Source organism: Vipera ursinii, assembly GCF_947247035.1.
Source record: "Vipera ursinii genome assembly, chromosome: 1".
Lineage (NCBI taxonomy): Eukaryota > Metazoa > Chordata > Lepidosauria > Squamata > Viperidae > Vipera > Vipera ursinii.
The window spans coordinates 110,871,982-110,897,755 of NC_139512.1; the positions used below are offsets into that span (position 1 = coordinate 110,871,982).

General features: G+C 35.0%; 1 protein-coding gene across 1 annotated transcript in view; it reads right to left on the bottom strand.

Annotated features, from left to right (window-relative positions):
- Positions 1–25,774, bottom strand: part of LOC310638487 (solute carrier family 9 member C1-like) — a gene marked incomplete at both ends in the record, with an annotated part of 84,464 nt that overhangs the window by 37,137 nt on the left and 21,553 nt on the right. The window contains 10 exons of the mRNA XM_083359600.1: positions 3,336–3,455; positions 5,147–5,244; positions 7,307–7,447; positions 8,714–8,880; positions 10,908–10,989; positions 14,190–14,367; positions 14,683–14,826; positions 19,558–19,657; positions 19,756–19,917; positions 21,303–21,419. Of these exons, the coding sequence (XP_083215726.1) occupies positions 3,336–3,455; positions 5,147–5,244; positions 7,307–7,447; positions 8,714–8,880; positions 10,908–10,989; positions 14,190–14,367; positions 14,683–14,826; positions 19,558–19,657; positions 19,756–19,917; positions 21,303–21,419 (1,309 nt within the window). The remainder of the gene's footprint in view (positions 1–3,335; positions 3,456–5,146; positions 5,245–7,306; positions 7,448–8,713; positions 8,881–10,907; positions 10,990–14,189; positions 14,368–14,682; positions 14,827–19,557; positions 19,658–19,755; positions 19,918–21,302; positions 21,420–25,774) is intronic.

Genomic DNA, 25,774 nt, shown 5'->3' on the forward strand with positions numbered 1-25,774 from the left:
GCAGGACAAGAAGCAATGGATGGAAACTAGTCAAGGAGAGAAGCAACCTAGAACTAAGGAGAAACTTCCTGACAGTTAGAACAATTAACCAGTGGAACAACCTGCCTCCAGAAGTGGTGAATGCTCCAACACTGGAAGTTTTTAAGAAGAGACTGGCCAGCCATTTGTCTGAAATGGTATAGGGTTTCCTGCCTTAGCAGGGGGTTGGACTAGATGACCTCCAAGGTCCCCTCCAACTACTTCTTCTTCTTCTTCTTCTTCTTCTTCTTCTTCTTCTTCTTCTTCTTCTTCTTCTTCTTCTTCTTCTTCTTCTTCTTTTTATTCTTCTTATTATTTATTATTTATTATTATTATTATAGTTTAATTCACTTGCACTGTTTTATGTTTACATGTTTGATGACAAACAGCCTTATGTTTATAAGTGACAGTTTTCCTACTAAGCACCTGCATGTCATAAGCATTTGAATTAAAATTACCATATTAAAATCAAATCTGTGCGTTGGAAGAGGGGTAGTCTTATACGGCGAGTATAGCCCAAACCCTATAATTTAACAGGAAATGTAGGGGGTCGTCTTATACGCCCAGTCGTCTTATACACCGGAAAATACGGTAAGTAGAAAAAGGGAAAGAAGTTATGAAATCATATGTCTACAGGAGTGCCAAAAGAAACTAAGGGTTACACAGATTGTTACGGACAGAAGGGAAGAGATGAACATTTACAGATAGATAACAAATAACAGATAAAGGAATTATGCCAGGGTCTCTATAAAGGATGTTTGAAGAATTAGAAAACAATGTTATAATATCAGTAACTGCATCAGTGTCTGCATCAGTCAAAAGAGACCATGCTACCCTCAAAGAGAGAATGGAGGAGAGATTTGGAATTATAGAATATGGAAAAATGTGGCAGAAAAGATCAATAAAAAATGGAAGATTCTGTAATACAGATAAATTGAGACATTAAACAAAGCAAAGCAAAAATAGAAACATTTGAAAAAGAGACAGAGGTATTCATTAACTTATGGCCATTCATTTAATGACCAAAAATACAACAGTGCTGAAAAAAGTGACCTACAATAGGTGCTTGCACCTATGACCATCAGAGTGTCCCAGTTGTTACATGAGCAAAACTAAGACACTTAGCAACCAGCATGTATTTACAGTGGTTGCAGCACCCATGGAGGGGGTCACTTGATTGACATTTACGATCTTTCCAAGGGGCTTCTGCCACTGAGTTCAGGGGGAAAACTGGATTTGTTTTAATAAGTGCATGGTTCGTTTAACCACCACAGCAAAAAAGGTCATAAAATCAGGCAAGACCTAATTAACTACTGTATTGCTTAGTGACAGAGGTTCTGGTCTCAAATGTGGTCATAAGTTTAGGACTGCCTGTAATAAATTGAAATATGGAAAAGGATTTAGACAATTATTAGAATTAAGAAAGAAAATTGTTTTAGGTAGACAGTTCCAGAGGAACCTGCTGATGACATTAGAGACGGTAGAATTTCTAATAACATTTTTGGAGTGGAATGAAGAAAATCTGAATGCAGAAGTGGACAAAGTGTATAGAATTAATACAAGATATACAAAATTAAGAAAAGTACCAAAATGTACATTTTGTCAGAAAGAAGACAAGAGACCAGTTCTACAACATTTCCATACAAAATTAAGGATAATTAATTTTGACTTGACTTAGTCCAAAGAGCAAGAGATTTTTATGAAAGATTCAAAGAAGAGATGAAAAAAATGCAATTGGATCATGCAACAAATATAGAAAGATGAAAAAGAGACCATAAAGTTGGATGCTACTTCATAAACTTTTCTAAGTTTATAAAATAAATACGGATTTTAAATGCCTAAAATAGATTATAGATGGGACAAATGTCCCTCAAAAAATAAGGCAAGTATTTCGTTACTTGAAAAAAATAAAACAAGATGTAATTTGCTTATAAGAAACACATATAAGAAAAAGATAAAAAAAGATTTATAAAAATTTGGGATAAGAATTTATGCCACAGCCAAGAAAAATAGAGTTGCTTTGCATATAAATCCAACCCAAATTGATAATGGATGATGAACATGGCAGATTTGTAGTTATTGAAATTAATTGGAATGAAATTAATGTTCTGGTATTAGGATTAAATAGGCCAAATAACAATAAAACCATATTTTTAAAAAGTAACTTATGGAAAACTGATAATGGAATACTTTGCCTACAAAAAGATAGAACTTCTGAAAAAGGAATTAAATCAACAAAAAGTAAATTGCCCAAAATATTTTTGAAGGATGTTGTGGGATTATAAATATACACAGATGCCGTTTAAGATGGCGATTCCAAGGAATATATGAACTTTTCTGAAAGACACAGATCTTTCTCAAAAATAGATGCTTCTAGGTATTTCTAAGATGAAAGATTTATATGATCTGAAGAGAAACCAAGTATAGTATTTCTAAGAAACTCACTAGATGTGCAAAGTAGAGTTATTAAGAAAACTTTTTTCATATTACAGGTAGTCCTCCACTTACGATGTAAGTATTTTTAATAAAAGACTGGAAAACTTTTATGAAAACATTTTGCTGAAAATAGGGGAAAAAGTGAAAATGGTGATTTCTGGATTTGATGATTGCAAAAGCACTGAATAAGAGGCTGAAGGGATTTTTGTAATATTAAAGAGGAAGAATAATGAGTTCATAACTGCTGTAAAGAAGGTTGGAAATTGCTTCTTTAATTATTCTTTTTCTTTCATTAACTGTACTTTTCCCTGTGCTTTTTCTTTCTTTCTCTTTATATATCTCTGGTTGTCTTTATATTAAAAAAAAGATATTCAGCAGCCAGATTCCCTTGAGACTAAATCATTTTTTTCTCCAGCTTGCAAGTAAACTATATATCTCAATGGATCCATGCAAATGATAATTTATAAACAGTCTTAGAACTGACAATTGATCATGAAAGTCAATTATGATCTTCACAATTTTCTGAGCAACTTAATTTTGAGAATTTTCAACATTCTTTCTCATAAATCAACCTTAGAAACTGAATACTAGTCTCTACTAGCCATTCTGATATCAAGTTTCCAATTTGGAATGTAATTTGTTACAGTTTTTTCTGCATTCAACAACACTGAATGCTATTTCAGGACTAGATCTTGCTGAATTGGAATGAAAACTAATTTCCAATAAATGTGGATACGTGGGCCCAGTAATTCTTGATTAGTAGTTATTTAGTATCCCAATTATTAACGTTAGAATATAACAGTGCATACATCACCTCCATTATATAAAAATGTTAATATTTTCCATCATACATATTTTAATATCTATTAATGTATACTAACTTTGATGGCTTAAAATTTTCCTCTTTCACAGCGTGAACCCATTCAGTTAGCCAGTTCTTAACTGTGACCAATATGCCTTTGCTTTCCCAATAGGTTTTTACTTCATGAATATTCATAAACCTGGAATAATTAAAAGCATATACTTTAAAACAATATAGGGAATACAAGATAATTCTCAATACTTTTGCCACAAATACAGGTAATCCTCAAATTATGGCTATTTGTTTAACAACCATTCAAAATTACAGCATTGTTGAAAAAAGTGACACATGGTCTTCATACAGCTATTGTAACATCATTGCAGTCATATGATCAAAATTCAAGTATTTGGCAACCAATATGCATTTATGATGGTTACAGGATCCTAGGGTCATGTGATTGTCATTTGTAACCTTCCCAGAGGGCTTCCAAGAAAAGTCAATGGGTGAATCCAGATTTGCTTAACAACTATAGTGATTAGCTTAACAATAGTGGCAAAAATGGTTGTAAAATTGAATGACTGCATCACTTAGCAACAAAGGTTCTGGTTCCAATTGTGACAGTAAGCTGAGGACTTCCTGTATGTTGCTTTGGATCATTTTTCACAAGAAATAAATGAACAAGTACAATTATTTTGACATGTAGTTGTTTAGATCACATTTCAGGTCATTTTCATGCAAAAGTACTAAAAATGCAAAAGAGTTCACAAAGTTGTAACACCATTGTAGTTGCACATAAAAATGTAAAGGAAAAAAAGGAAAAAGGGAAAATATAAAAAACAAGGAAAAAGGTAAAGAATAATTAGTAAAAATATTTATTGGGAAAATCACATAATTTTAAATTCCCTATTGTACCTGACTGATGTAACATAATCATTTTTCCAACACTTTTTCTAGTTACTGTCTTTGAGTCAATTATTTTCACCTTGAAAACTGTACTGTTAGGTTTCTGAGTTTACCTTATTATGTGAATATCTGTATATCAGGAAACCATTCTTACTGAAATTTTCTGTCATGAATATATACTGCTAATTCTACTATTGTTGCATATTCCCCAATTTTGGTTTCCCAATCTGATATTGTTGGCAATGTAGATAATATATTCAAGTTAGCTATCATAATTTAATAAAACTTAGCAGTTTTAAATAGTACCACTTTCAATATGTTTTTTAAACTTCTCTGCATTATCTGGTTTAATACTTTTGAAATTGCAAATTGAATTTGCTGCTACCTGTCAAACAGAAACCCAAATATTTGTTGGGTGGCAACTCAAATCTTGCTGCACAAAGTTTTCTTCTTCTTGAATTAAGTGCTTTGTTATAATATTTTTTGTATGTTAATTTTATATGTTGAGAATTCATCAAAACCTTTGGGCTTGGAAGCAGGTCTGTTTAGTATATGAATGGTTTTCATTCAGGAACTCTTAGACATGTAGGAGCCTGCCAAGCCCAGTCGTAACTAGTGACAGTCGTAACTTTTGCATCATTTTACTTTTATGATATTTTATACAGCTGGCTATATATTTTTGTTACAAGTATATTGCTTTTTTTAAAAAAAATGTACATCTGCCAGGAGAGTGGGGTGTTATGCTTTTTATATTGGGTTTTTATCTTTGCAAGCCACTTGGAGTCAATGAGAGTAAGTTAGGTGGCCATATAAATTTTATTAAAAAATAAATAAATAAAATAAAAGTGTAACATTTTATACACATTAATCGAAGTAATTACAACAATAGCTTCAACATATTAAATTACAGTATCTACTCTTCTCATTTGGAATATTGCATTACAATAGCTGCATGTGCATTATTTTTATTAATTATTGAGCACTTACTTTCCTTTAATATCAACATAGCTTTCTGCCGCACCTATTAATATTTGGGCAGCATCTTGGTTCAGCATTCCACTGTTATATTGCTTCTGATAACTAGCCTATATTTAAAAAAAAAGTCTGAATAAATAGAATTCCAGAACTGTTGACTACTTAACCCATAAAGCAATTATATATATGTAAAATATATTCATTCTATTGCTTCCCTGCATCTAGTCATAGGACCCTGTTAGTTGAACTAAATCTGCTTATGGACTCCATTGAGAAGCACTATCACATCTGATATGAAGCAGCAGTTCTATGTGGTTCTTAATCTCTGATATCACATTATTTTGATATGTGACTGCTTAAAGTTTCAATCTTCAATTCAGTCTGCCAACCATTATTAACTGATACTCATCTTTGGACTTCAACCATTCTAATTCTGAGAGAGAAAACAGGTGGGATTGCAGTCATTCTACTGTTTAAATGGAAGTCACACATTTGTAACTGATAATAGTCAACCCAGTTTGCAAATACTTTTTATGCCTAAATATCTGTACAAGCCATTAATCCCATGAATCTAGTAATCTAGAATTCACTATCTTTAGTTTTCCTCTTTACTGTTTTTTTCTCAGGAACAGGAGTTTCTTAGAATTGCAATGGGATCCATAGTACAAAGATTAAGAACCTTTGAATTAAGAAGTGGATAATAATTAAAATGTTCATAACAGATGGCCAAAATAATCAGATTTTGGAAAAAGTGCAGAGAAGACCAACTAAAATGATTAAAGGCCTGGAGACTAAAACAAATGAAGAAAAGTTGCAGGATTTGAGTTTGGCTAGTCTGGAGAAAAGAAGGACTAGAGGTGATAAGATAGCAGTATTCCAGTATTTGAGTGGCTGCCACAAAGAAGAGGGGATCAAATTATTTTCCAAAGCTCCAGAAGGCAAGGCAAAAAACAACAGTTGGAAACTGACCAAAGAGAGAAGCAACCTGGAATTAAGGAGAAACTTCCTAACAGTGAGGACAATTAACCAGTGGAACAACTTGCCTTCAGAAACTGTGGGTGCTTCATCACTGGAGTTTTTTAAGAAGAGACTGGACAGCCACTTGTCTGAAATGGTATAGGATCTCCTGCTTGAGCATGGGGTTAGACTAGAAGACCTCCAAGGTCCCTTCCTGCTCTATTCTATTCTAGATGCCACCTTGGGAATGTTAGCCAATGAAGGCATTAAATGTCTTTCTATTTCAGTACCCTCATTCATTATGACTCTCCCAGCCCAATCAGCATTTGATTATTTCAGCTATTTCCCATGTACAGTATATGAGGATGAATTGTTTAGTTTATTACATGGTATGAGTTTTATAAACTTCCTGAGGAAAGTGATATTGTTGCCCAAACTTTCCTAACCTTAAAGCAACCAAATCATTTTGAACCTACAACAAAATTTTATTAGGCATGCAAACAATACCCTGGTTCCCAACAAACCATTGGCAATTTGTTGCAGCCCTGAGCAAAAGGAGAACCAGGTCTTATTTATCCTTAGGCCTACTGTAATGCAACCCTTGGCCTACTATACTGCAAAGGCAAGAAAAAGGAAAAATTAAAAACAGTGTAAATTACAGGATGACACTGAAATGTTTTTGACAAACCCATTTGAATGACTGTATAATTTATCCCTTTCTAGTAGGTCAGCATGCCAACTATACTATTTTTAAGATAAGGTCAGAGAATATAAACAATTTTGTTTACTAGACCACTGGTCATTAACTGATATTTCTCCCTTTCACCACTGAATGTCAGTTCAGCTTGCTCTATTTTTTTTAGAAGGACCCTTTAGGCAGTTCACATGTGGGATGTAGGTAGCGACATCTCAAATTTAGTAGTGAATGCAATTCACAAGTGTATGAGTAGGTGGTACCTTTTATTACTATATTCAATTTATATAGCCGCCCATCTCAAATATGTGACTATGGACAGAATACATGACCCTGGGTGGATAAATAATGTATTTAATAGCAAAATGAAGTGGTTGAAACCACCAAGGAACTATTGGGGGTGTAAGAACAAGGGGACCCCAAAGCTCTTACTAGTCCTGCTAAATACTTTTGCTCTCAGACTACATACATTAAATATTACATTTAAAACAAAAAACATTAAGGAAAATAAAAATACTAACGATCTGTGCAGTTAAGAGACGTAACCTGGCCTCCTCAAACATTTCAGCAATTTGTTCAGGATCTCTCTCAAATGTAATATCTGCATTGCATTCTGGACATCTAAGTAATCTCATCAATTGATTAACTTCTTCTGCACTTAGCTGCAGGAAGAAGAAAAGAACAGTAATGTAACTAAAAACAATAATAATGATGTTATATTATTCAGTCAATCGGGGAAGAACAATATTTTTCAATAATCTTTTAGAAATAAGCAACATATATTAATAATAGTAATTACATCAAACAATTAATTAATTAGATAAATAAGAGGGGTTACAGATAACAGGCAATCTGTTAATGGATGTTTAGATAAGCAGAATCTATAGATTTTAAAAATATATTTAACTTATAAGTTTAAAAAGTATAAAAGTATTAAAAATACAACCCAATTACTACAAAAACTAAAGTAAAAAAAAGAAGAAATATGATAAACAAAACAGAAAAAAATAAACAATCTAAGCATATCAAATGTTAATGTAAGATTTAAAATTTTTAAAAATCAATTGTTAAAAAGTATCATGGCATCTATTCCAAAGGAAAACATATTGTATCATTTTTTATTAGCTGCAAAGATTGACTTTACACAAATGGATGAATTACATAAAATACACTTTACACACAAACATTAAGATCAGGAACAATAATACTTTTTCATTTTCTCAAATAATTCTAGAAATTCCACATGTTTCATTTATTTGTTTGTTTGTTAAATTTATTTGCCACCTTATCTAGGTGGCTTTCAGTAATAAAAAGGAAGAAAAAAGAAAGTAAATAATAGAACAATAAAATAAACAATGACAGAGGAACACAACAAAAATAAATACATCAATATATAACCAAAAAGATGGAAGGGTGGAGAGGAGAGAGCAAGGGGGGGGAGATGGAATCTGCCATCAATTCATATAGTTATGTGTGTATGTGTACGTGTGTGTAAAAATAGCTGAATTACGTAGTGATTAGTTCATTTTACTAGGCAACAAAACTAGTCAAAAACCAAAAGGTGCAAACTCCATTAAAATTGATGGTCAAACTCTTCACTCTAATTGTCCTAATTGTAAATACTCTTTTTGATTTTATATTAATATCACTCTCTCCATCTAGTTCCTCCATACTTCTTTCTCTCCACTTACAACTACAGTATACTATCCTTTCCCACTCAATTCTCAAGCAGCCTATATCCTTTCCACATATCTATCTATTCTAGACATATTTGCAACTTCAAACCTCTCACTGCAAGCTGAATAATGACCAATACAATTGTACAATGAAAACAAATCTCTTGTGTTAGTCATAGCAAAGCAGAAATACCATAATACTAATTTATGTCTTTTCTAAGCTATATTTTTATTTAACATTTTATTACTTACTTTATAAGGATAATCTATTTTGATTGCTTTTTCTGCCATTGCCCAGTTTGCATCAGCCAAAAACCGATCAAGTTTTAGCATTGCAAAAGTGTTGGCCTCTATTTTTTTAATACGTTGAACAGCATTAAACATTGCCATACGCTTTGGAAGAGTAATATTACAAAGCCCTGAAGTAAGAGAAAAATAATTGTTTATTATGAAATGTGTATGAAATATATAAGCATCAATGATAGGCTATAAAGTATCATTTTCAGAGATGGACCTAAGATTGTAATAGTACTTTCACACATTATGTGAAAATGTCATTGATTTTTTTAAAAAAATTAAAAAATCATTTTTCATAAAACTTGGTACCCAGGAAGGTCTGTGACAAATTCTATAACATGCATGATATAGGTCATATTTGCCAAAATTTTAGCACATAAAAATTTCAGTAAATTAAGAAATGACTAAGAAATAATCTAATGTTAGTAATGTTAATAATGGCAATTTCAAAGTAGTTTTAATAGTTTAGAAAAAAGACAATTTCTTTAAAAATACACAGAATAGAAGAAATCTGAAGATATGCCTTCCTTGGTGAGTCAAACTTTATACTTTCTCTAATATTGGTCATTGGTATAGCTAAGAACCCCAGCAGGTGTCAACATAGAAACTAAGCATGATCAGAACTGGCTAATACTCAGATGGAAATCTCCTGAACCATAGACAAGACTGGCAAATAAAGAAAATTTGCAAAAGAAGGCAGTGGCAACTTAAATTTATCTATTTATTTTTCACATTTTTGAACTGCCCTTCTCCCTCAGAGATGCATCTATGAAGTCTCCAGGAATAAGCAGTGACTCTTGCAATTCCTACTTTCTGGAATGTGATTCATGTGACTCCCACCCACCAGGAAATTATTGAAGACCTCCTTGTTCTCTTTGGCCTTGGGGATAGGATGACTGCAGAGCCAAAGTTTTGTTTTGGTTCAATCTGCTTTAGTTTATTTTTGCATTTTGCTCTTCTACATCAATTGGATTTTTTTTAAAATTGTAAGTTGTTTGGGGGTTGGGTAGCCTATAAAATAAAATTTTAAAATAAAATAGCTCAACTTGAAGGAAACTTTATATTCAGTTTTAAGAGAAGCATTGACTTCAACTGCTAACTCTATTTCCACCCATTAACCTCTGTCACATTTCACACTTTTTTCTCCTGCTCATATCTTTGCCTTTACATTGCTTCTCAGTCCATATCACTAGCTCTCTGTACTCAATGTCTTTTTTTCTTTTCTTGAAGTTTCCTTACAATTTTTCCCAGAGGTTATATACAATCTCAATTATCATCACTTATGCTTCATAAAGGATTCTTTCCCTCCCCACCATGCTTTTTCCACTTTCTCCTGCTATTTTCTTAACTCCCTGCCCTATTCCACTTCTGTTCTAAAATTTCCTTCCTTTGGCACCATTGCTGACTTTGGCTGTTTTGTATGAACTGTAAAGTAACCTATTACTCCAGCTACAAGTTATTTCGATACTGAGTTTTAAATGTTAATTAGTTACAGTTCACTCTTGCATCTGTTCAGAAGTTAAATGGGAGAAACCCAGAGTCAGTCTAGAGAACTGCCATCTTGGTGCATTTCAAATAAATAAAAAATATGAAGATGTATTGATATTTGGACTGTGAATTACAATTTAGAATACGAAGATATTATGTACCATATATATTATGTAAAGAATGTTTGTGATTTGACAATCAAAGTATAAAAATGGAAAATTATTAAAATAGATATAAATTTAAAGCAAGTGTGCATTCATATGTAGATATTTGTTTGTGTATGCAGCTCCAGTTAAACTTGGCTTGAAATTCTGCGTAAATCTGAACTTAAATTCTTATCCAGATAATGTTTGCACCTTAAAAACTTCATTAAAGTATTCCAGTTCAAATTACTGGACAAGTAGATTTTATATATAATTTTCTTACTTAATTAAAAATTGGCTAGATTGACGTTAATCAAATTACAGCATTTTCCTCAAATTTGCATTTGATATATAATATGCAAGTATTCAGTACATTTAATAGCATAATCCCAGACATACTAACTCAGACATGTCCAATTGCATTCAGTAGGAAATATTTCCAGGACAATGTACAGTCTAACTGGTAGAAACTGAATAGAAAAACAAATATTTTTAAAATGGTATGTTTAAGGTGTCACCTAAGGTTACAACCAGCGTCTTCACAGTGGTTGAATTAATAATCAAGGTTAACAGTGATGCAGTTCCAGAATGCATTAATATCTGAAACATAAAAAATTGTTATAATTAGCAATTTCATAAAATGTTTGTACACTTATAATACCATAGTTTAAGAGAGCAAGGCAAAGTAGAAAGAATAATACAGATACATATTGTACAATTTCACCTAATAAGTTGACAAAACAAAATTAAACATAACCAATTACAGTAGTATAATCCTGGATTCTGAATTGAAACCCGAGTTTATTCCTCATAAAAAAGGACCTAAAAAAGAAAAGGCATTAATTTAGGTTCTCCACCTACCCCTTCACTGCCACTAATTGCTCACTCAATATTTTAACAAATTTTTTTTACAATCAATACTAATTTACTATAAGAACTGAATTTGAAGAAACAGAAAGGGAGTTGAGACCAAGATGTATTTGTCTCCAGATCTATTGTACTTGAAATTATAATGAGAAGATTAGAAAATAATTGCAATAATAGCTGGGGCTTTAAGCACTAAAATTTTAGGGAGCAAGGCAATGACACAATTAAACAAAATCATGAAGGATAAATATAAATATCACAACAAAAATTGGAATAGGTAAAACAGTATCTTTCTAGTGATAAAATGTAACTGTAAAAGTTGGACACTGAAAAAGAACAAAAAGGTACCTTCAAATTATTTGTTTAGAGATGTTAACCAAGAGTACTGTGAACTGCAAAACAATCAAACCATCCATTCTAGAGCAAGAGAGACTGATTACTATCTTCAGGCAATGATCTTGAAGCAGAAACGTATTAGTTTCACTTCTAAATATATTTGAATATTAATATTCAGGAAAACAGATAAAATACTGCTTTCCCCTGATCTTCCAGAAATGTTTTGGATCAAATTAGCTAGCAATTATTAGAAAACTGATATTGATTGATTGATTGATTGATATTTCTTAATACATCTCCCTCAGAGATCATGCTTTCCCATTATTCCATCTGTATATTATAAATAAAATTTTTATCCCTCTTTATCATACATTGTTTAACTGCATCTTCTGTTTCAAATGTTAACAACAGTTTATACATTTTAGCATTTATATATTTATTTGTACATGTGATTCTATTTCACTCAAACTCACAATATTAAAAACCATAAATTTTGCCTATTTTACATTTTTCTAAAAATTGTAAATATGACAACTATTGGCAACTGTATCCCACTGCCATTAGTTCTTCTCTTGATTTTATTTTCCATTTCTCTTGACAAAATTCTAGTATCTCATTGTAAGTTAGCCATTTGTGTTTGCCTATTACTTCTTGTCTATAACATGTTTCTTGTGCAGAAAGCGGCAAAGGGTTTTTTTGGGTAAAACCTGGATTTATATTGATTCAATATTCTCAATATAGTATATCTAACACAATGATTTTTGAAATCCACATTAACTCTGACTTTCTATTATGCCACAAATATCCATGTCCTGAAACCTCAGGTCACGTCCTTCTAACTCCAAAAGTTTTCTACTGTACTTCTCAGCAGCCCCCATTGTTTCATTCAGACCAAATAGCAAGCTGCAGAATAAAATTTCCAACTATTGAACGCTTTTGTATTATATGGTATTAAGCCACTAGAACCAGTAGGATGAGTAGTATAAGAGAGTCACGTTGGGTGAGATGGTGGCATATAAGTTTGATAAATAAATAAAAATAAACGTCTGTGTACTTCAGTAATAAAAAAGATTAGGTATTGGTAATCACCTTTAAAGTCCTTCATGGCATGGGTCCAGGTTGCTTAAGGGATTGTCTCATACCACTGGGATTGGCCTGCCCCACCCATACCAGCAAAGGGGGCATGCTGCAGGGTCCATTGGCAGGTTATTCCACTTGGCAGGGTCCAGGAGGAGGGCCTTCTCTGCCATTGCTCCTGCCCTTTGGAACATCTTGCTCCCTAGAGTGAAGTCTGCTCCAACCCTACTGACCTTCCACAAGAGCCTAAACACCTGGATCTGCCACTTGGCTTGGGGCTCCAAAGGAGGGGCTTCATACTGGGCATGGTTGATAAATAAATATCTAATCCTACCTCCCCTCTGGTCATCCTACTCTGTTCCCCCATCTTTTAGCTATTGTATTTTGTATTTTTATATTTCTATAGTATTTTATTTATATACTTGATCTTTTTAATATTGTCATTTGCCCAGAACTACCTTCTGGTAAGATGGGTGACCAATAAAATTAATAAATAAAATAAAAAATGAGATACTCGTTTGATCATGTTAACATCCCTTTAAACAAAATAATTTACAAGTATTTACAATCATTCGTTTAGCGACTGCTCAAAGTTTGGCCTGGAAAATTTGTTGTTGAGCACATGTGACCACACACTATTTTATTACCTTTTTGCTGTGGTCATTAAATGAATCACCACAGTCGTTAAATGAGACATCACATGATTCCGATTTGAGACTTTCCCTACCTGCTTCACTGCCTGTTGCAAGCTAGACGGAAAGGTCACAAATGATATTCACATGGCCATAGGACACTGCACACACCATAAATACACGATGGTTGCCAAGTGCCCAAATCACAATTACAACCATAGGGATGCTGCAATAGTCATAAGTTCAAATTGTCACTAAATGAATGGCCATAAGTAAAGAGCTACCTGTATGCCTATTTTATATTTTTAATAAAAATTAAATCTCACATCTTTTATAAGTCAAACTGAACTATCTTTTTATTACAATGTCCAATATGCTGGGTATGCCTTCAGGCTTTAAAAAGCAGTGTCAATGCTGCTAACATCAGATTTTTTTCCTTTGACAACATAGGGAGATGCAGCCTTTTTCTTTCTATGTTTTACTCTTAGAATATGATGGGAGTTAATTAGACATAACAATTCTGGAGCTTTTGAAGTAAGAGATGATAAGAAATGGCGGGTTGGAAACAGGAGGGAAAGCTTGCATTTCAAATGAATTGGAGAATGTCATTTATGACTGTAAATTAGGGGAGTGAATTGTGCTTGATACTATGTGTTTAGGGGAGGGGAATTCAGATTTCAGCTTCAACCATGTATGTGCCGATGCTATGCTTTTCTATTAAAGATTCTTGAAGATAAATAATGCCTTGAAGTTCTTTGAAGAGTTTCATTTGTCGCAACCATGACAAGCAGATCCAGAGGACATTTTGCTAAAAAGATTTCCATAGGTTTAATTCCTAATATAAATTTATCAGAAATGTTGACTTTCAAGATACTAATTTATTTTTACCTGAGTCTTAATGCTAGCCTCAGCTGGCGTCTCACTTTCTGTCTGGCTAATTTGAAGAGCCATGTTCAAAGTAAAAGTGCCTCTCATTCCACTCCAAACAATAATAGCTCCCCAACGCCAATTAAATCCATAGCCAAGTCGACTCAAAAAGGGACTCAATGTTAAAATAACTAAAAACCTAAGTAAATAAAATGTAAAAAATAGCAAAAAATATATTTAAATATTAGTGAAATTTTATATCATGATCAAAAATTAAAATACATTTATTAAACAGAGTCTCGTATGTGGCAGTGTCCTTCAGAAGACTGTAGCACTAAGAATTTTAATATTCTCTCACTCTATGTGTGTGTTTGTGTATGCATGCATGTTTGACTGTGGCTTACTTCCATCTAAATGTTTAAAAGACAGCAACTTAAGAATATCACTTAATTGATATAAGCTGATAGGCAATGTTAGTCAATTCTCAAAAAAGGTAAAAAGAGCAAGTATTTACCTTACAAGATTCAGTGAAAGATAGACTGTTACAATGTAAAAAAAAGCACGAGAATTTATATTTGGAAAAGTTTTTTGAGCTATCACAATTCCTATTATAAAGTATATAATAATGTGAGCCAAAAATGTCAGCATGGACCAAAACCTGTTTAAGAAAAAGCAGATTAAGGGAGACATTAAAGCATGCCAGTGAGAAAACAAATATTACAATCATTTATCATTTACTAGTATACCATAAGCTAAATTATATTTCTCACTATTGTACAAAAGTAAATCTACCATAAATATTTCTATTTTATGCATAACAAAATGTTTTTATTATTTCAACGTAATGTTTAGTTAGTAATAAATGTTAGCCCATTTGAGATTATATTTTAAACTGGAAATATTTTTTTAAAATATTTTTAAAAGGAAACCAGGCTGTCAAAGAACATGGTGATTGGACCTATCAAAGCTGACATCAGTCAGAGCATAGCATAGAAAAACTCAAAGAGATAGTGTAAGATTGGAAGATGTGGAAAGATCTGGCCATAGAATCATCAAGAGTCAGATCTGACTGACTGAATAATATAACATCATTTTTAAAAAGTAAAATTAGATGAGCAAAATTCAACCAATTTAATCTGTTTTTATCTAGACTATCTAAACAATTATTGATACTACCAATACAACCATTTAAATATAATTTCAACATTTCAAAAACATATTTCATAATGTGATGATGGAATTATTTATTGATTTGATTTTTATCCTGCCTTTATTATTGTTTATAAATAACTCAAGGTGGCAAACATTGCTAATACATTTATTCCTCCTATTTTCCTCACATTAACAGTCCTGTGGGTTGGACTGAGAGAGAGTGACTGACTTAAAGATACCCAGGCAATTTTTCATGCCTAAGGCAGGTCTAGAACTGGTTTCCTGATTCCTAGGCCAGCACTTTAAACACTAGACCAAACTTAATATAAAATATAAATTGTTCCTTTCCTCTTTGAAATTAAATCTAAACAGACAAGAAAATACAGTTCCATACCACTTCAATACAGAAATGTTGGCCACATAATATGACATTTGAAATATTCTCTGTTCATTTCAATTCTTGGGAAAACTATAGGTTTTATAATATGGGGGTTATAAAGAAACAGATTACTTATCTGTAATTTTGTCCTCTCTCAATGGTTGTGTTTATATATCAGTCTCTGAATCTGCACAGAGCAAGCTTTGAATTATTTTACAATTGATTTTTTTAAGAAGCCTCATATTTATCCTGTGATAATTGTTCTTGGACACTAATTCTGCATTTTCGTCATTAACAGCAATGTTTCAGAATACAGTGGCCAGGGCTTTTTTTGTCATAGAACGCTCAGAACGGAGTTCCGGCACCTTTTTTGGATGGAACCTTGTAGGGTAGGCAAGGCGGGTTGTATGACATGTGTGAGTTCCGGCACCTTTTTCTTTTACAAAAAAAGCACTGACAGTGGCTATGTACTTACATTAGGGATTAGCAAACTACATCCTCTGGGCCAAATTGGCCCATCACCTGTTTTTTATATGCCTCATGAGCTAAAAAAGGACAGGCTGGTTGGTGGCCAATTGCCAGGTCCAAGCTTTAGCCAAGATCCCAGGGTGGGAGCAAGGCCTGGGTAACCTGTGCAACAGGCTATCAGTGACCTCCCTGTTAGTGCATTGGCCTGTAGATGTACCAGCCATGACTGCGGAAGCAGGTAGGAAGGATGGAATCTGGTCCCAAAAATTGTCCTGACTTTCATTCCAAATAAAGTCACCAGAGTTGGGTGAATGCATAGATGATTAGCCAATAAGCTACAGTTATATATAAGCAACCTATTCCTCAATGTGATCACTTTATGTCACAAACATGCATGATTACAAAGTTATACTTACTAATGATGGGGCAGATTCATCATAATAAGAGATGGAAGCACAGCACAGCTAAATGCAGTGTCTGCACAGACTCCAAAGATGTTAGGGGACTGAAGGCTAATTCCACGGCCCAGAACATTTGTTAATATGTTATTTATACAATTTGCTCCTCTTATAAGCCAAGTCCCAGTCTTGCATATGTCAATACAGAATTGGCCCACAGATATTTACTCCTGCTACCATCATCACAGTGAGAAAATTTGGAGCAGGATGGCTATAATGAGAATTCAATGGTCTACCTCACAGGTCTGCAACCCGCGGCTCCGGAGCCGCATGTCTTCTGCCATGTGCAGTCCAAAAAAAAAAGTGGGACTAAAATGTTCAACCAATCAATTCAAATATGCAGGGTAGGTGCATATCTCGCCTTGGCTCCACTCTTCAGTCAAACCGTGTTCTGCACATGCGCGCATGTACGCGCATGCGCACACATTTTTTTGCGGCTCCCAGTTTTTCCTTTTCTGAGGGAACCGGTTCTGAGTGGCTCTTTCACTGTTTCAGGTTGCTGACCCCTGGTCTACCTATAAACCTAGTACAGGATTTTCAAGCATTCAAAAATTAGAGGGAAAAATAATATTTTTGTGAAACATTTTTCATCAGCTATAAGAGAGTAAGCAAGATTAGAATGCAAACTGGAGAGGCAGAACTGGGTGTGGTCAGTTAGATTATTGGATCTGCCAAAAGAATAGTTGGGCATATCAACTCAACAATGAGAGATTATCAGACGTCTACCTAGAATCGCTGCCAGACACTAAGCAAAATGATTGAAGTCTGTGAATCCACTGGTGTCAAATCCAGTTCATCATAATCTCTGGGTGAGGACAGATTAATCAAATGGATTTGTGTCTCAGGGAAGAAGAAATAGTTCATAAACCTTTAAAAACAAACCAGACAGTTGACTAGCAGCAAGGATGATGGATTCCAGGTGCAGTTTGCAAAAGGATGAGAAAATGGTTTTGCTACCAATTGGAATGGTAGAGTGAATGACAAGCTGTTACTATCACAGGAATAGCTGGAAAGGAATTTTCTCCAATGAGGGTGGGGGTATAAGGGGTCTCCAAAATGTAAAGTCTAGCTTGTTACAGGTGACATAATGAGGGTAACAAGGACTTGTACACAGCAGAAAGAAGTAAAAGTATTGCTATAATGGGCTTATTAAACCATTAAAGAAAAATTTAGAAGAACTAAAGAAATGAACAAGAAATATGCAAGAAAGGATTCAATCACCTATGCTGGCAGAAGTCCACTTCTATCATCAGGAATTTACTGCATACTTAGCAGATTTGACAGATATATATTGGAACTATAAAACATAGTATTAACCCATCTAAAAGAACATGGAAAATATTGTCAGCTAGAAAAATTTGAAAAATCCACAGTGGTTGAACACCTACTGCTACATAATGGGCACAAAATTCAGTTCAAAGACACACAAGTACTACCAATTATATCAAATTATCATGCACAGTTCCACAGAGAAACTATTGAATTTATAAACACAGTAACTTTTACAAGAAAGAAGCAAGTCTGAAGGTTAACAAAGCCTGATTTCCAGTTTTACGTCACACCAAAATAAAATAGCCCTTAATTAACACTTAAAATCTTTAGCAATATCACCTGAAAAATAATAAACAACAGTGTGTTTCAAACCAATCAAAAATGTGCTCCTCTGGAACTTCTTCAAATTAGACCAATTATAATTTCATCTGAATGAAGAACCAGTCATAAGCTAGTTTTCCAGAATTCCAATGGCATGGTCCAATTAAAAATTAGTTCAGTTACAAATGCAAAACTCAAATCAATTTCTGCTCAGAAGAGCTCCCAAGAAGTGTACCACAGAGCAGACCAATTTCATCTCTGAAGGTGCCAGCCACAGTTACTAGTGAATCCTCTGGATACCAAATAATTAGAATACAGCCTATTAGTCTGGAAATTCATCACTATTGAACTGAGATCATTCTTTACTACGAAGCATTCTAATTAAGATTGTGGCATATACTTTCAGACCATTCACCTAGCATCCAGGGGAAAATACCAGATCACAGTTGATATTGCGCCACTGATATCGGGAAAAGAGTGCACTGAGGCAGCCCCATTATTTTCATGGGAGCATGATATCTAAGCTGGGTAATTCAAAACAGCCTCAAGATGTATACCTTCACCATTATGCCTGAGACCCCTTCAACCAGCTTGGCCACAGCATCCAATGGGTAGCAATTTACATGACATACAAATATGTTTCTTCTGTGTCTCTAACTCCCAAACTCAAGCTTATTTTCATGAGATTTCTTGTGAGGAAAATGTAAATTCTATAGACCACAACTACAGGTAGTCCTTGACTTGCAACAGTTCATTTAGTGAACATACAAAATTACAACAGCGTTAAAAAAGTGACTTATGACTGTTCTTCACACTTTCCACCATTGTAGTGTCCCTGAGGTCATGTGATCAAAATTTGGACACTTGGCAACTGGCATATACTGTATTTATGACAGCTGCAGTAGCCTGAGGTCATGTGAACATCTTTTGCAACCTTCTGACAAGCAAAGTCAATGGGAAGCCAGATTTACTTGACATCTGTGCCACTGACTTAACAACTGCAGTGATTCACTTAACAACTGGGGCAAGAAAGATTGTAAAATGGTGCAAAAATCACTTAATAAATGTCTCACTTAACAACAGAAATTTTGGGTTCAATTGTGGTCGTAAGCCAAGGACTACCTGTATAATCATTTGAGTTTATCAATATTCAATCATACTTAACATTTATTTTATCAACACCTGGTATACAATTGCAATATAAATACACAATTTACAAAATGGAAATTCATTCTACCATTCTATAGCCATTTTAATGGCACTAATTTGTATTATATCATATGTAAGTGAGAGAAATTAAACATTTACAAAGTGGTTAAGATAACAGATAATCTCTTACTTATAAAGAAAAATATCCATTCTTGGACTAAAGGATACCGAATCTAAAAGAAGGCCCAAAATAGAAAGAGCTATAACTCCAGACATGCCAAGCCATTCAGCTGAAGATAGAAAGGGGAAAAAAAAGTTATTATTATATGAATATAGACAAGTCTGCCTTAAAATTAAGCATTTGACAAAGATTATACAGTCAACTTACCGATAAAAAAAATTATGTATGCCATGGAGAAGCTTAAAACTACTTCAATTATTCCATCATTGAAAATATGTTGCAACCAATAAAGAACTAGCCTTGAACTCAAAAATCCAAATGCAGCACTTGCAAAAAATTTTAAAAACAGTTTTAAAAAAATCTCTTGAACTATAAAAAGAAAAAATAATTATTTACAATTTACAATTATATTTAATATTGCATATCTAACTGTATCCCAGAATTTTAACATTCCCATTTTATATCCTATACTGCCTAGATCAAAATCATATTCTTGCCTTACTCAAATCAAAGTAGCAGTACTATTTAAAACAATATACTGTAAGGTCTTACAGTGAAACAAGTCTATAGATTTAAACCCATTGATTCAAATGGGACTAAAACATGACTAACATAGGATGCAAATGTAATTGGAACCATTCTAATGATTTTGCTCTGAGGATAATATGCATACAGTAAATCTAAAATATGTGAGCATATTTTAGTGGGCAATGAAAACTTTCAAACAGTGAATAGAATAATACTATGTCTTATAAGGAAAATATACATGTCCTTTAGGAGTGTATCATTCAGTTGTGATCCTGTTACAGAAATTTACACATTTTTTTGGCATATCTCACTATGTGCATGTAACACAAGCTGCACTGGCTCCCAGTAGGCTTCCAGATATAATTCAAGATACTGATCCCAATCCTGTTAGCCTTACACAAGGAACTGAAGTCCTGGCCATTTCTGGAGATTTTGCCAGGGGGCAGATAAGCTTTCCTCCTACTGATGATAAGTAGGGTTAACAGTGTATTCTTGGGTGCCAGAAGATTATGTTTGCGGTTTGTTTCTCATATAAATAAACAGATTTTTCTCCCAGGCCTTCCATTAGGGTGGATGGAGCCTCCTAGGTGAATTTTTGTAAATGTATCGAATGGTCAGATACTCTCTTGTTATCTACTGTACATGATCCTATTTTTAGTCTGGTTTTTGTTTTTTTTTGAGGTGCTCAGACTCATTTTGAAGTCAGGCAGCATCTAAATGCAATAAAATAATGCCTGTTTCACAACTCATAGTTTCTGCAATCTATATGTAACTGAGATTCTATAGACTAGAGCAGAAATGTCCAACCATTTTAGTTCCATGGACTGGCAGTGCGGGCAGTGGCTTTGGCAATTTTGGTGGCAGGGGAATGGTTTTGCACACGCAATCTAAATCCCGTGCAGGTGCAAATGAACCTTCGTGCACTCACCCAGCCTTCAGCAGTTCAATTCCCAATGGGCCATAGCCCAGTAGGCAGCCATGGCCCAGGGATTGGGGACCCCTGCTATAGAGAAATTATTTCCCATGGTATACAAATAGAGGGAAATAATAAAGTGATTATCATTAATCACTGTATTAGGCAGCATGACAACAATGATTAATATCATACTAAATATTGCAATTCAAATGGCCTTGCAAATAATATACTTAAAATTATCTGTTGAGAATCATGGCATTACTATACATTACTCTATTCAAGAAAAAGTTACATAAAAATAGATGCATACCTAGTTCCTGATGGGTCTGACTTGTAATGTCCTTATACAATTCAAAAATAATTACTGTAGTTGCATCATTAAACAAAGATTCACCTTTAATTAAGTTGATAACTATTTTTGAAAGGCCTAAGAAAGAAAATATGAAAAATAATTTAATTTGTTCATGTATTTGTTTATTTAATAAAATTTATATGACCACCCAACTCACTCTCAGGGCAGCTTACAAAGAGAAAAGCCCCCAAAAAATACAATAAAAAGCCATAACAACCCCCTCCCAAGACAACTATTAAGAAAATTAAGATTAACAAGTAAAGAAATCTAATAGAGGGGCATTAACATACTTATATTTTTATCTAAAAAGCAATGATGAAATAACAGCAACATGATTTTCTCAATATAAATCCCATTACCAGTTTACATTATGCATCCTCATAATGTCTCCAAGCTAATTGCTGTGATTGACCAAAGCTCAGAATGAGGTGAAATTGGCAAATGATGTCAGACTTCTTCAATTATATTCAAAGTAAAACAAGCACTATACCAGTTGCTCAAATTGAAGTGAAAGGGGATGATCAGCACTGAGACGTCTTAGGGAAAATATGATAATATTACAGTACCTGAAAAATATTGCCCAGAATATCAATTATCCAAGGAGTTAGTGGGCTTCCTTTCAGTGGATGTTCTAAAGAGGATGAATATTCTTCTGTAAAAGTACTTTCTTCATCTGTACTTCAGCAGTGAACAGACGTTTGGAGTTAATGATTAAATGGCCCCTTCAAGTTCTAGGATTCTATGACTTTATGAAATTGAAATCAGTCCTAATGTACTCTCTATCAAGCTATCCTAACATGCTCTCTATCAAATCTATGAATCCTGTGGCCATTAATTAATTTTTAAGAAGTGATTTGGACCTATTTGCTTTAGCAGCTTCCCCACCTCCACAAAGCCCAACCATACCTCAATGTGGTGGTGGTGGTGAACAGTATAATTCTATTATACTGACCAACATGGCTCTGGCCTAGAGAAAACCTGGGGACCTACTCCAGTTTTCCCCACCAAAAAACTGTATGGATCAGCTCAAAGATGTGGAGATATGGTACCAAGCAGTGTGTCCCCCTTGCTGGGAGATACCAATAAAGCTACAAGGGAAGAGCAAAGAGACTATCATAGTAGCAGGAGCATCCATGATGCAGATGGGGTAAATCCTGATGCCCCCCACCAGCCATTGATACAGCTCCTAGTAAGAAGAGATATATCCACTGTTCAAAGACCTTCAAATTAAGAACATGTAATATCAAAAAAGAAAGCTGAACATTGTTAAGAAGTAAATTAATAGACTCAACATTGATATACTAAGTAACAGTGAAGTTATTTGGACTGACTGTGGCTTCTTCAATTCTGTTGGTCATATCATGTACTACTGTGGCAATGATATCATCAGAAAAAAAGGAGTAGGTTTCATACTGCATAAAAAGTGGGCAAAACGGCTTCCGGTGGTGACGCCGCGCCGATGGCGGCTTTCTTTTGGCCGCCTGTCCTGGGATTTCGTGAAAAGTGCGCGGAGACAGCGAAAATCAGCTGTCCCGTGAGTTGAAAACCTCCCCCTTGGGAGAAGAGGAGGAGGACAGTGTCCCTCGGGTAGAGGTAGAGCTCCCCTAGACCCCCTTAATTATTTGGGGGTTGGAGGGTGAGAGCTCCCTCGGAGCCCGAGGCTTTCTCCATACCCAGGATGCTTTTGCTCCGAGCTTTTGCGAAGCAAGACGCCGCATCCACATCTGCTATTTAAAGTGACTTGTGAGTAATTTAAAAGCAGACAGAGCTGACCAGGAAAAGTTAAAATTACAAGTGCTGGAAACTTTAACCCGGGGAGAATTAATCTTCTCCATATTTTAATTTGATTTAAAGGGGAAAAAATGGTGCCAGAATGCTGTTTCTTTGTGTGAAAGGACAATGTCAAGAAAAAGATACATTTGGCAACAAAGTTTAAATAACGTATAGGACTTTGTGTATTCAAGAGTTTTTCTATTCTTTTTTTCTAAAAGAAAGAATTCTTACAGAATTTTCTTTTTTTTTCTGCAGCTTTGTTTTTACTCTTTTTTTTAACTGCTGATTTTGTTGAAGGGGAAGTGGATTTTTATAAGCAGAAAAATGGCCTCAAAGCGTTTGGGAATTTCTGCTGTTTCTAAAAGTACAATCTCCTCTCCCGTAACACAACCTGCAGTGCAATCTACAGCTAAGCCTAAATCCCCTCCACCTTCTCCCCCACCACCAGCATTTACGCTTAAAGATATTCAAGATGCTTTAAAGCAAGCAAAACAAGAAATAAAGGAGGAGATGGCTGATCTCCTTGACAGTAAAATGAAGGAGGAGGTGGCTGAACTCCTTGAGAACAAAAATAGAGAGATGAGGGAAGACATACTGCTTGCACTTCAAGGATTGGCTACACATATTGAACGCTTGGATGACTGGGTGGATGAAGTTGTGGAAAATACTGAAAAATTAGAAAGCAGAGTTGTTAAAGTTGAAAATAAGATCGATAGAACAGAGGACGAAGTGACCATCTCACAATATAGAGACATGGAATTTGTGGACTAAAGGAGGATCCACGAGAAGATTTGCAAGAGGAGGTGGCAAAAGCTATTAGCTCCCATTTTGGGATATAAACCTGAGGAGTTATCAAGAGAGATGGATAAGATATTTAGGGTCAATTCTTGGATTGTGAGGCAGAAAAATTTACCTAGAGATGTGGTTATTTATTTTTCTAGGAGATCACTTCGAAATGCAATTATTCAGGCTTTTTACCAACAGAGATTCCAAACTGCAGATCAAAATATTATAATCTTAAAAGAAATACCTCCAAAAATTCTTAGAAAAATAAAAGATTTTGCTTTTTTGTCTGAGGAGCTTAAAAATCGACAGGTCCAGTTTAGATGGGAGATACCTATTGGAATAGTGGTGAATTATGCAGGGACACGATATAGAATTAATACAATTTCAAAGGCAAAAGATTTTTATACTTATGTCCTGAAAGCAGGTTCACCACCATCTCCACGACTTAAGAGAATAGAAGAAAAGTTGGAAGATAAACAACCAGTTGAAGGTGCAATGTCACTGGTTGTTGGAGATTTACCGCAGGCTGAGCCTATTGAACAGAGTGGAACAGTGGTTCCGTGTCCAGGTCTCACTGTTGCTTCTTGACCCGCATATAGGTTTCTCAAGAGACAAATACTCCCATCTCTTTAGGAACTTGCCACAGTTTGTTGTGATCCACACAATCAAAGGCTTTAGGTTTTAGGTCTGGATGTGGAGAAACAGGCTTTGTCTCAATCCCGCCAAGACTGAGTGGCTGTGCATACCAGCATCTCGGACTAACCAGTCCATTCCACCTTTAATGATGGGGGGTGAGGTGTTAGCCCCCGTTGATAGGGCTCGCAACTTGGGCATCCTCCTGGATTCGTGGCTCAGTTTTGAAGACCATATAGGAGCCGTGACCAGGGGGGCCTTTGCCCAGGTTCGCCTGGTATGCCAGTTGCGGCCCTACCTGGACCGAGATGCCCTGCGCACAGTCACACATGTGCTCTTGACCTCCCGATTGGACTACTGCAACGCTCTCTACATGGGGCTGCCCTTGAGGACCACCCGGAGGCTTCAGCTGGTGCAGAATGCAGCCGCGCGGGTTGTGATGGGGGTTTCCTGATACTCCCATGTAACACCTCTGCTCTGCGAGCTGCATTGGCTTCGGGTTGCCCTCTGGGTGAGATTCAAGGTGCTGGTGATGACCTATAAAGCCCTAAATGGCTTGGGTCCGGGATATCTGAGGGAACACCTGCTGCCGGCATCAAGCTCCCTTCGTCCTGTGCGCTCCCACAGGGAGGGTCTTCTCAGGGTACCGCCGGTAAAAGATTGCTGGCGGACAATACCCAGGGGGAGGGCCTTCTCTGTGGGTGTGCCGGCCCTTTGGAACCAGCTGCCTGTAGAGCTTAGGGCTGCCCCTGACCTTCGCTCATTCCGCTGGGACCTGAAGACCTGGCTCTTTGAGCTTTCTGGCCTGGACTGAGAGTATTAACTGGGGTTTTAATTGTATTTTAATTGGGTTATTTCAAGGTTAATGTAATCATTTTAATTGTTTTTAATTTTTGTAATTTGCTGTATTGTTTTTAAAAACCCTGAGTCCTATGGGAGAAGGGCGGTATATAAGTCTAATAAAATAAAAATAAATAAATAAATAAATGAAGCAGAAGTAGATGTTTTTCTGGAACTCACTAGCTTTCTCCATAATCCAGCATATGTTGGCAATTTGATCTCTAGTTCCTCTGCCTCTTTGAAATCCTGCCTGTACTTCTGGTAGTTCTCGATCCACATACTGCTGGAGTCTAGCTTGTAGGATTTTAAGTATAACTTTACTAGCATGTGAAATGAGTGCAATGGTGTGATAGTTTGAACATTCTTTGGCACTGCCTTTCTTTGGAATTGGAATGTAA